At 37.8% G+C, this 11,861-nt stretch overlaps 2 protein-coding genes across 2 annotated transcripts; both read right to left on the reverse strand.

Annotated features, from left to right (window-relative positions):
* Positions 1–1,061: 1,061 nt before the first annotated feature.
* On the reverse strand, positions 1,062–6,942 carry tmem165 (transmembrane protein 165). The gene is made up of 6 exons (XM_058639261.1): positions 6,614–6,942; positions 5,998–6,223; positions 5,721–5,896; positions 4,097–4,279; positions 3,552–3,657; positions 1,062–2,729 (listed from the first exon to the last, which is right to left on the reverse strand). The coding sequence occupies exons 1-6, from the start codon at positions 6,764–6,766 to the stop codon at positions 2,653–2,655; spliced, it is 921 nt and encodes a 306-aa protein (XP_058495244.1). The 5' UTR covers positions 6,767–6,942; the 3' UTR covers positions 1,062–2,652.
* Positions 6,943–7,145: 203 nt separating this feature from the next.
* On the reverse strand, positions 7,146–9,430 carry srd5a3 (steroid 5 alpha-reductase 3). The gene is made up of 5 exons (XM_058638774.1): positions 9,171–9,430; positions 8,869–9,020; positions 8,602–8,787; positions 8,393–8,518; positions 7,146–7,965 (listed from the first exon to the last, which is right to left on the reverse strand). Exons 1-5 carry the CDS (start codon positions 9,380–9,382, stop codon positions 7,706–7,708), a joined length of 936 nt encoding a protein of 311 aa, XP_058494757.1. The 5' UTR covers positions 9,383–9,430; the 3' UTR covers positions 7,146–7,705.
* Between the last annotated feature and the right edge of the window lie 2,431 nt (positions 9,431–11,861).

Consider the following 11,861-nt stretch of genomic DNA (forward strand, 5'->3'; position numbering starts at 1 on the left):
CATCATCTCACACTACTGTTTCACTCACTGTAAACTCACATATCCTCTTTTGAATATGGGTCCTCAATCCCAAGGGCATTGAACTCCTTTTGATAAATAAATGTACGTCACTGACATTCCTGTTCATGCATGTGAGCTACAATGATGTCTTTTAGACTTATCAGTATCTTCACACTCTGGCACACACTGCTGGCTTAGAAGTGGAAAAAAAGAAGCGAATATGCAACTTTTAACTTGAAATTTCTCTAAAACTGTACAGTCCAAGTGTCTGATTTACAGTTTGATAGTAGTCATAGATGTCCTGAACACAACCACGTCAGTCCTGGTCATCTGAAGCATTGGAACACAGGGTTTGTTTTTTTTACCTAAAAGACTTTGTAAGCAGGGCATTAAAAGTCATTAAATTCAATGTTTGACCATGGAGAAATGATTGTCACATTGACCGTTTAGTTTACAATTATTGAATATGTGGTAACACATTTGTCCATGTCTTCATAAAGGAAGGAATAATTACTGATTAGTAATGCATTAATTACTAAAAATCAAATCTTCTGGCTTCATTTTCTAGATTGTGGTATTTACCCAAAATTTGAATATCCACTGCTGCCACCTGCTGGTCAGTTTGAGGTTGTCCATTTTTTTTTAATCCTCTATACATTTCCAGTTTTAATTCCAGAATTAGAGCTGCAACTAACAATTATTTTCATAATCGATTCATCTGTCGATTATTATCACGATTAATTGAGTAATCGTTTGGTCCCTAAAATGTCAGAAAACATTAAAAAAATTCACATTTAAGAATCTGATACAATCAGGAATTGTGTTTTAATCAAGAAAAAAAAGCTTCAAACCAATTAATCGATTATCAAAATAGATAAAGGATTCATTAGTAATCAATTTTTTCAGTTGTACTTAGAAATTATTATAGATATTGTGCCAGTAAAGTTTGCTCCTTGCATGCATTTCTTGAGCTACACCATTCAGAAATCAAAACTATACATTTTCTATACATTGTCTACTGTTATCCATCTCAAACACAGTACAAATGATTAGATGACAGATTAGACAAACACAAGAAACATTTTTATTGAGTGTTTTGCAGATTTAGAGACATTTCAAACAACCTGTATCACAGATGTTCAGATGTAGCTGACAATGTTTGTCACGGCTTGTCAAACATTGACAGAGCAGCTTTAGCCTGTACAATTAAAAAAATATTTCCATTCCTTGCTTCTCTTAACCCCTTTCTCATCCGGTTTTTAAGTCTACAGTACATATTCTAAAAAGAAAAACTAATCTAAATAAATACACACTGTTTTAAATAAAAAGGAAAAACAGGTTTTATTGTAATGCCAGTTGAGGTGTTGCTAAGAGCTACAAAATGGGTTCTTCTGGAGAAAAGGGACACATTATTCTGTCAATATGAAGTTGGACAAATGGCAGCATGGATTGTGTCACTAATGGAGACATGTTTCCTTTGTTATACTGACATAGTGATTTGGGGCAGTAACGTCTGAGGCACGGAGGTTCTCAGTGAAAATGGCTCTGATCACAGAGTAGAAGTATTAACCTGTGACACTGAACACTGGCCTACACTCAGCATGGTATTTACTCAGGAGTAAATACTTTTGGTGATTTTATTAGTTTGAACTGAAAGAGCAGAGATGTTATATCATTTTTATGCTGCATCCCTCAACTAAAAACGGGCTCTGTCAAGCAACGCTATCAGACCTGACTGAGGGAGTGTTTGTGTGTATACAGTAGCAGTGTAGTGGTAAAACTAAATTAAAATTAACTTCTGAAATGTATTCCTCTGTGCTTCCTTGTGTTCTGAGTCACACTCCAACCTGATTGCATCCGTCTCGCTTTAATAGCATAATATAGATGTTGCCTCCATGCGTCTCGACATAAAACAAATCACGTCCTGTGTGCAGCGCTGCAATGTTTGGGTGACATGAAAACTAAACATCGCTATATGGAGAATCAGCATTGTGTGAACTCATTTGACAATCTAATGGACGGATGTATTTATGAACTTAAAAGCAGTTAACGTATTCTTCCTTTTCTTTTAAACTGATTACAATAAAAAGAGACGCTCAGAGAGTAAATATAGATGAGGCCTGACAGCACTTGTTCAACAAACGAGAATCAAACATTTATAAAGAAAAAGACAGTGTCAAACTGTTAGAAAATGACTGCTGGGTTGGAGGACATTCATCAGAACTCTTATATCTCACAAGCTATATGATGTTAATCCAGCTCTCTAACAGAAAGCCACAGTACTGCCTTCTCACCTGTTCAGTACCAAGACTTGTAGTTTGTTAGACTTTTCCGGTTCTAAACCAAATGTGTGTCTAATCTCTGTACATCATAAAAATAAAACACTATTTAACAACTACACTTCCCATGAGGTTTTAGTGTGCGCTTCAGGTTGAGATTTTTTTTTTTCCTACCTCCATGAGAAACCCCCTGAGTTACAAGATGAAGTGGAACAGAGGATTTCTAAGGAAGGTGGGCGGGACTTTGGCTTTCTGTTGAACTTTTCACACATTCTGTTGAACATGTACACAAAACAAAACTTAAGTCACTCTACAGCAATGGAACCAAACGTGACGCATATATACAGAGTAAACCTGAAAGTCTTTCATCATGTTAAAATCCAGCCTCTGGCTTGATGAACAGGGCAGAGAGGGCAAACGCCAGAAAAACAATCCCTCCAATGATTGTAACTATGGAAACAAAAGAAAACAAATTAAATAATGAGTATCTTCTAATAAAGCAAACCACCAATGTACATGTCCATGAACACTTTAATAATTAACTAACTTGAAGAGGTGTCCTTTGGTCATTTATTAGTCAGTATTCACAACTGAGCTTCCAGCCAAACATGTACATGCAATAGTATTTAACGGCTTTATCTGGGTTGTTAGTCCGACTTAGAATTGGATTTAGTAGTTTTAGTCAGACTAATGTGTTATTAAATTTAAGTTGAACTTACACAATCATTTAATTTTTGTTTACCGACATTGTTACTGTTAACATCTTGTGAAAAATACTGGTTGTTTCTCTATAAACAAGAACTACGTGTTCTGTCTTGTAAGGAATGTGTTCCAGGCAGTAAAAACACAAGTTATCCTAATTATGCACTAACTTATTCCCCTGTTGGCATCAAGAATGAAGGAATTATAGTTCATTATTTGGGCTGTTTTGATCACCGTATTACTATGACAACACTATCCAGTAATTCACTTTAAGTGGTCAGTCGTCCCAGAAATGTGTTGGGAGCATCTAACATATATTCTCACCATATTTTTTCTTACAAATAAGGGCCAGGCAGTAATTTAATATGTCCATGCATCCTGTAAGCATTGTAAACTGACATGTTGTTGTTCTCTACAAATGGACAAATCAAATAACACATCTTTCCATTCCCAGAATAAGACTCAGTGGGCATATGAATAGACTGGTTATAATAAGAGAACGATAAAAGTCAACAACACAACAAAACACATTTATTCAATATTACAACATATGCATATTAGGGAACTTACCTGTTCTGACAGATATTTTTTGTGCAATCATTCTCCCGCCCACCACAGCCAGTCCTGTACACAAACAGTGTCCAAGTGTGCCTCCCACTGCAACTCCAAATGGATCCTGGGAATAAAAACGTAAAGATTTCAAAGTGTATTATGTCTGCATTCCACATTAACCCAGTGTTTCGCATCCCTGGGATCTTTAAATGACATTCAATGATGCAGTTACCTGCCTTCACTTCCTGACTGGTTCCCATCAGACATGAGCCGACTATCAGTTGTGTACTTCTGCTCTTACTTTTTAATAGTTCTGTTTCTCATTAAGGGTTAGGTTAGTGCTTTAAGAAACTAAGCAAACAACTGCAGAGATGCATTTATCAGTGTCCTTTTTACACTGGCCAGCACGTCACATAAAGAAGTGTGATTTGTGGTGTGGCTAACAGAGCATTTGTTTCCCACTAGGGCCAGTGTAGAAGAACATGCACACACATAACATGCTATCATTGCATATTATATTTTACGGCAAACAGGCACAGAATCAAAGAATAGATTTAACAAACCTCCCGTGCAGCTAAAATAATAGTGGTCAGCTGAGAGCGGTCCCCCCACTCTGCAAGGAAGGTGAGGGTAAAGGCTTGGATGAAGATGGGTGAGATGAAGCTGTGCCATTTTCCCTGAGGCATAGTTGTCCCTGATCCAGCCTCCAAATCTGGAGTCCCATTGGCCAGCTTGGACCGCTGCAGCTGATCAGATAACGACAAAGAAAACAGCACTTAGGTAAGTGTTCTAATCACCCAATGACTGAGTCCACTGTGGTTACCGAGCGTGGCGATGTTACTACGACTGTTAATTTCAAACAACACACCACCGTATGTGAATATACATGTGACAGAGAGTTAGCGAGAGTGTTGCTCACAAAGGATGAGTCTGTTAGGAATTAGTGCATGTCCCATGGCTTGATAGCCACAGTAGTTAAAAATGGCATCTGTCGAGCTGCAGAGAGCCATGGCAGGACACAGTGGAACATCAGTGGAACAGGAAATTAAACAAATCGTTGTCGCAGCATATGAGCTCGTCACTCACTGCTGCTCTCAGTGGGCCACAGCACCTGTTTAGCCACCTGTGCAGTTGCCATTGTTACTGTCTGAACATCTTCTGCACTGGTCTCTGCGGTTACCATGACAGCCCTAGTCACAGCCACACAGAACAAAGTATGCGCTTAACAGTAGCAACTTTACTCAGTGCCATTTCATCACAATCATGTTTATCACAATTATTTCAAACTCACCAGTCCTTGAAAAATCATACAGGTGCTTAAAATACTTTTCTGGATGTGAATTAATTTGACTCCTAAATTTGATTATCTAAATGTATGTGTATTCATAGCCACACAATTTCCTTTATTTCTATAGATAATAATCTATAATAAATATATAAATAATAATTTGCGACCTGTGTTCATGTAAATATGTAAATATATGTACATAATGTTTTAAGTATAAATATGTTTGCTCAATTAAGAATATTTAAGCTATCTCCACTAGTTTTTACCATCTTTAAATTAAACATTGACCCACCAAGTAGTGTAATTTCATATAATTTGTCAATATAATTTCCCAATAATTGTTTTCATTTCCTTGAAACCTTTATGGCAAAGTGTACGATAAATATTTATTGTGTCTTGCAGATGTATAAAACATAAATAGAGTTTTGCTGTTATGGAATTTGGGGGTGGGGCTGGGCATAATTTTCATTGGCTGTCAGTTTAGATTACTGCACAGTCTTGAACTGCCTGCTGTGTCCATTTTCAATTGTTTGAGGAAAGTTACAGCTTGTAATGGTTTGATGTGTTGCATAATTGATGATGTTATCTTGTTCCAATGAAACATATTTTGCACAAATTGAGGCTACAGGAACTCTAGAAATCGAGAAAAGAAATTTGAGTGGAGCCAAATAACTGGAAAAACAATATGAATTGAATGTTATAATATTTCCACAATCCTTTAAGTCCATGGAGTTAATTGGGCAATTTCTGAATTCAGGGTGAGACATTAACAACACAGAACAATACTGACTTTACTTACTTCTAGCTCGTTTGTACCCAAATGTTTAAATGCACTTATTGTAAGTCGCTTTGGATAAAAGCATCTGCCAAATGACATGTAATGTAATGTAATGACTCACCTCCTCATCTTTCTTCTTGATCTCTGCCTGCACCTCCTCCAGTTCCTCCTGGCCTTCATCTGGACTCATCCTCAGACCCTCTCTCAGCATACGAACACCAAAGATGGCAAAAAGAGCCGTGGAGACATAGTATGTGTAGATTCTTGGGATAATGGTGGTGGCATAACCAAACAGCACTGCAGAATGAGGATGGGCAGGGTGTGTGTGTGATTACTTCATTATTACTTAAGAATAAAGTAACATTTAAAGGAAGAACCAAACATTCACTTCTACTCACCAGAAAGACAAGTCATGAGTCCCAGAGCCAGCATCGCACCGACCAGCACGGTGAGACGGTTGTAGCGCATGGCCATGATGGCTGCAATGAAAAATGTCTTGTCTCCAAGTTCTGAGACAATGATGACTGAGATAGAGGCCGCAAATGCATGAATGAAACCCAGGTTTCCTTTAGTGGAGTCATTTTCAGACAATACTGGGCCCACTGGATGAGGAGTACTGGCTTTCTGCAAAGAAGGACAACACACACACACACACACAGTTACATACAGTTTGTAATAACGTTCAAACATATCGGTCTACTCTGCCCCAGGCACCACCGGGCCAATGAACGTAAACAAAGCTAGTGAATGCATATTAACCGTGACACTCTCACCCTTAACCCCTTTTAAAGTATAGCATCTTATATTCACTTCTCAGTTAATAATTGTTTTGTTGTGGTTGTATTCGGCCGTGAAACACTAACATTGACCACTCGAGCAACACACCGGAACTCAGTGTTTCATGTTAGCATGCAGGCTAACTCGGAGGTTTTAGGAACACAGGCGGCGGTGGTGGGAGGGCGATGGATGGTGACTATTTCAAGCGATATTAATGATTAAGTTAAAGCTTTTCACCTCCTGTGGTAACTGCTCTTGGACAGGATTGTGCTCCTCTGGAACAGCAGCAACTCCGACCGACAACAACAACACGGCGGCAAGCGGAACTAAGACGAATAATGTAACATTTCTGTCAGTCCGTCCTTGTACTCCGCCGGCCATCACAGGCATTATTGCTACCGAATCGCAGAACAAAGACACTTCGTTGGTTAATCTCTCTCTTCCGCGACTCAATTAATTTCACCGGTAACCAAACCAGCTAACTTCATACTCGCAGCCTGAGAACACCGCTCTGATACACGTCACGACCATAATCCAAGGAGGAGGAAATTATACTTTTTCTTTTTGGTTTTCCGGCGGGTTAGGCACCTGACAGCATATTGCTGCCACGCAAAGGTTTTCTCCGGGACTACACACTGACCCCTTCCACTAAGATCCTCATCCCTACGTCCAAGGGGCAAGTGGGAGTTACGGGAGCCCAGTGCTGAATACAAATAGGTAGACAACATAAAAGGGAAAGATAATAAAAATATGAAAACAATATGTATACATAATAATTTATTGTGTACAATACATAGTATGGCAGTACAGTCCAATAATAATATAATATACAGTAATCACAGTTGTATTAATATGCTCTGCCTATAATAGAGCTATTAGACTAATCTAAATATAATATACAATTGTGGTACTGTAAACATGAATAACATAGTGGCGATAATGACTTCTTATTACATAGTAATGACAATATCATCACACACTGACATGAAGGCCAGTGATTAATTTTATTACTGAATAATACAAGAAGATCCAATTCCCTTTATACTGCTATGTCAGTATAGCAGTCACTGTTTCCTTCCAGACTATGCTTTTTTAATTGATTTTTTTAATACATTTGCAGCAGCAGTTCTGAGAGTTGGGGTTTCTGTCTGTTACCAAAAATGTACACTGTCTGTCAAATTCTGTGATTTTTGGATTGGAATGATGTGACTGAAAGTTGGTCTTAGAAATTATATTAGGAAGTTGTCAGTAAATTTAACTCATAAAACATGTGTATGACTTCTATCACTTCAGAGATAGTGAAGTGATAGACACACCAATGACAGCCATTTAAAACACAAAAGGTATGAAAGCTTTTCTGTGCTTTGGGTACGACTCATATTTGCTAACATAAAAGTCATGACAGAGCTGTGCTGCCAGTGCCTGGTTGAAGAGCACATAAAGGACAACAAGCCACCAGGTTAGCGACAAGCCTCCCAAAACCAAAGACAGTGACATGTAGATCAGCAGCTCAGCAAAATAATGTGGACATGAAACCAACTCAAACCAGCCTCCCTTTGGAATACTGTAAGCCAGCGTCTCTACTGTTCCTGCAAAACAGCAAACAGAAAATACATCAATCTGTTAGTGATAAGTTAAAGGTATACTTTTTTGTCCCACAGCAGGGAAATGTGCAGTGTTAGACCAGCAGAGATAATAAAAGTCAGTGACAAACATACTTTTGTTAAAAGGTACAGTGTGTAAAATTTTGCATAATTTATTGGTAATGTTGCTGCTGTCATATCCCTCGAAGTGTGTTGGACAACCTATGTAGCCTACAGTTGATATAAAAACTCAAAAGATTAAGTTTACTAGGTCAAATGGCAGCCTCCATTAAGCTTAAACCACAAACTCTAACTCACTTAGCCTTTCTGGTGTGTAATCAAGGCAGTGGTCAGTGGTAACAGAGTGTATACACAATGTGTATTAATTGACCCAAAACACAATGAACATTGGAATTCATCAGCACAAACCTACCTGACTTCCCCATGCGGAGCTTGGCCAGCAGGACCGTGGATTGATGCTGCAGCAGTGAGGCTGCAGCGAAAAGTCCAAATCCAGCCACATGAAACCAGTCCATCTGAGGGAGAAGGCTGCCAGACCCTGATCAAAACAGCACAATCAATACCACTTACAAGAACATCATAGAGAATGTGAGATATGCAGCAGATTCACCTCAGTCTAACCTTTTACTCCATGATCTGAGAAGAGCACAGTCAACCCCAGGATGATGTAATACGCCAAACCGAAGACATACTGCACCAAATTCATGGATCCATTAGAAAAAACACTGACACACAGGCACTCCAGTAGCCTCCTGAGGGAGTGGATCCAGAGCAGCAGCTGCACCATGAGAGTAGATAGCTGTGGAACTACATACAACAACAACGTCAGACATCCATGTGAAAGAAACAGGAATAAAAAGCTTAAAGAGCAGAAGGATCACAGCCTACCCTGATTATCAGTGCTTGATACGACTGATAGGATGTCTGATATTCCACTGAGCCAGGATAGGTGTAACTGGTGCTGGAATATGAGGTTCAGGTTTATGACCAGAAGGAAACCATTCCAACAAACAGAGATGGCATAGAAGTGCCAGAACCACCTGAAGGAGGGACAAGTTAGATTTGTTTAGGTTCAGCTAAATTAGCATCAATACGTTCCGACTTTCAATACATGAATCACAGTGTGAACTTCATTTAGGAATATGTAGATATGGTTCACATTTATAATTTGTTTCCTTTTTAACACTTACCTTTTAGGGACGTCAAAGACACGCAGCCATTTCTCTCGTTTCAAGTTTGTTTTCGTTTTTCCGTAGCGAATAAGATCCTGAAACACCACATAAAGACGACATGTTTCGTATTTGCTCCAGATGTTGTGGACACACAATGCTACAAGAAAACAACAAGCCAGAAAAGACCATAAAATATTTAAAAAGCTCAGGCCAAATAGACTCCAAATCATTTTAAAGTCTACCGGTTCCTTCAACGACCATTGTTTTGTGCAACGCGGAAAGGGGACCGTCGGTAAACAGTCACAATAGTTCCGGATCCTTCTCCTCCTCATACTGCTGCTTATTGCTTAGATTACTCATAAAATACAGTAATACAAATACAGATCAAGTTCATAATACAAAGTACATAAATACATATATCATATAAAATGAGACCCAGTAAGAACAACATTGTAAAAAATAAAAGTTTTTAGGTCTTATTATTAAAAGAAGAAGAAGAAGAAGAAGAAGAAGAAGAAGAAGAAGAAGAAGAGTTATCCCTTTAGTTTTTTTTGGACCTGGGGGCCTGAAATAAAAAAAATGTCTAATGTTATCAAATAAACCAGTATACTCTACCAGAAGCAGTTTCCAGTGCTGAAAAGTATTTGAACATTGTAATCTAATGATTATAAAATAAAAAAACATTAATTAATAGGTAGTTAGTGATAAGTACCATTTATTAGTCTCACTGCATGGACATTATAAACATGAGAGAATGTGGAAAAAATATATATAAAAGACATTAAGTAATAATAAATATAATATATTTACAATGCAAAAATATAGTAAAGGGTGGGTAATGGACACATAAGATAAAGCGCTGATTTTTACTTCACAGTCATGTGGATTAAAATTAAATGTAGTGGCTCGATTATTAATTCAGCTATAAATTAGATAAAATAAAGGCAAAGTTAAAAAGAATATGTTTTTGTGCATTAGTTACACTTAATCTGACCTCATCCCGCACATTCTCTCGTTTTACAGATCTTTCTGATCGGATGTTGACAAATTGTCTGTATCAGTACAACACAGTTACGTGTCCAAGGAAAAGAAGTGTGTTTGTGTGACAGACTTGGTAAGGCCTTTGAGCATGAGATTCCAGGATGCCTCTTAGAGGAGCACAGTATCCTGTCTGAGGAAGTGTGGACTGTTTCCTGCTTCCCTCCCTTCACTGTCCTCAGTGTCCTTCACTCGTTTTTTTTTACTGTGCCAAGACCTGGTCCCTGTGCAAGCCCCTTGAAAACCACAGAAACACATTGCCTTGAAAACAATAGAGTTCTTTGTGGACACGGGACCATAAAAATAAGATTTTAATTGGAATTTAAAATCAGCAGCCCCAGATTTCAAAATGTCAAAATAAAAGGGCATACGTGATACAAAGCACTAGATCGCTTTGCTTTACAATTTGCAACCCCCGTTCCCAAACTACAGTTAAAAACCTGTGTGATATCCTTTTTTCTTGGTCAAATAAAATGGTTTTTAATAGAATTATCAGCGAAACTTCATGTCAGTCTTACTGCTGCCTTAACTCGCAACTATGGTGATTTTCAAAAATGTTAATATTTTAGCTTATCGCTATAATCTCTTATTTGTTTTTTTTGTTTTTTTTTATTTGTGATATACAGTATATATATATATATGGTAGAGTTAAATATATTCCAAATAAGCTCAATTATTTGTCTTGCCTCATCCATCTTTTCAAACTGATCCTTTCTTTGTCTTTGAATGGGTTGAAATATTCACCTCATTTCGAGTTTGGAAAAATGTTGGATAGGAAAATGGAAAAATATTTTCCATTTCCACCTTTCCAGAGGTACATTTCACGTGGAGTGTTAACGGAGAAGATGGTGGGTGGTTTAGTGGGCAGGGAATCCCTGTGGGAGTGACCAGGGCCAGGAAACATGTGGATGCAATGTACAACATCATCAAGCCACTAAACTCTTCTGAATCTCTGCCAGCTTCAAAATGCACATCTCACCCTCTTATCATCATCATCATCATCATCATCAGGAGAAATGTTACCATCATCATATTAACAGCAGCTGTAAAAATGAGAAACACACAATCATCAGATGTGATCTATAGTGATGTTGCTTTTTCTTCTCTGAGGCACAACTTAAATCTCATGACGTCAACTTTAGGAGCCATATGCTGCTCCTTGCTTCTTTTACATGTTAAGGCATTGTCAAAAAATGTACTACTTGAAATAAGCATCAGATAAAGCTAAATAGAGTCACATAATAAGATAGTTATTATTAAATTCATTTTCTGACTATTAAGGCTTTATTGAATTTGACATAATCACAACTTTACGTATTGAAACCTTGGGGAAAATTCAGTTGACCAGTTTAAAAACTTGAGAAAACTAATTTAAGCATATGTGATATTATCACATGAGAATGAAGTTCATCTCAGTTTTTAATATGCTTTAGGCCAGGGTTGTCAAACGTATGGCCCGTGGGCCAGAATCAGCCCACCAGAGGGTCCAATCTGGCCCACAGGATGAATTTGTGAAAATTCACCATTATGATTAGAATCTAATCTAATCATTATGTGAAATACTAACGTTTTCAGTTCCAGATATCTAGATATCTAGAGCCACTGTGATCTGGAAGTTGTAATGCACATGTGTAAGTGGTAAACTTAGGTATAATGTTGTTAAAATTACAC

The sequence above is a fragment of the Solea solea genome, chromosome 9, assembly GCF_958295425.1.
Source record: "Solea solea chromosome 9, fSolSol10.1, whole genome shotgun sequence".
In the NCBI taxonomy this organism is placed as follows: Eukaryota; Metazoa; Chordata; class Actinopteri; order Pleuronectiformes; family Soleidae; genus Solea; species Solea solea.

Bases quoted from the DNA above. Each gene is read 5' to 3' on its own strand.
- srd5a3 (XM_058638774.1), bottom strand. From the start codon at position 9,382: ATGATTTGGAGTCTATTTGGCCTGAGCTTTTTAAATATTTTATGGTCT. The intron at 9,021-9,170 runs GTAAGTGTTAAA...TCCCTCCTTCAG, and splicing joins GTCTTTGACGTCCCTAAAAG to GTGGTTCTGGCACTTCTATG. The intron at 8,788-8,868 runs GTAGGCTGTGAT...TGTTGTATGTAG, and splicing joins ATCAAGCACTGATAATCAGG to TTCCACAGCTATCTACTCTC.
- tmem165 (XM_058639261.1), bottom strand. From the start codon at position 6,766: ATGCCTGTGATGGCCGGCGGAGTACAAGGACGGACTGACAGAAATGTT. The intron at 6,224-6,613 runs GTGAAAAGCTTT...CCTTCTTTGCAG, and splicing joins AAGAGCAGTTACCACAGGAG to AAAGCCAGTACTCCTCATCC. The intron at 5,897-5,997 runs GTGAGTAGAAGT...CTCATTCTGCAG, and splicing joins ACTCATGACTTGTCTTTCTG to TGCTGTTTGGTTATGCCACC.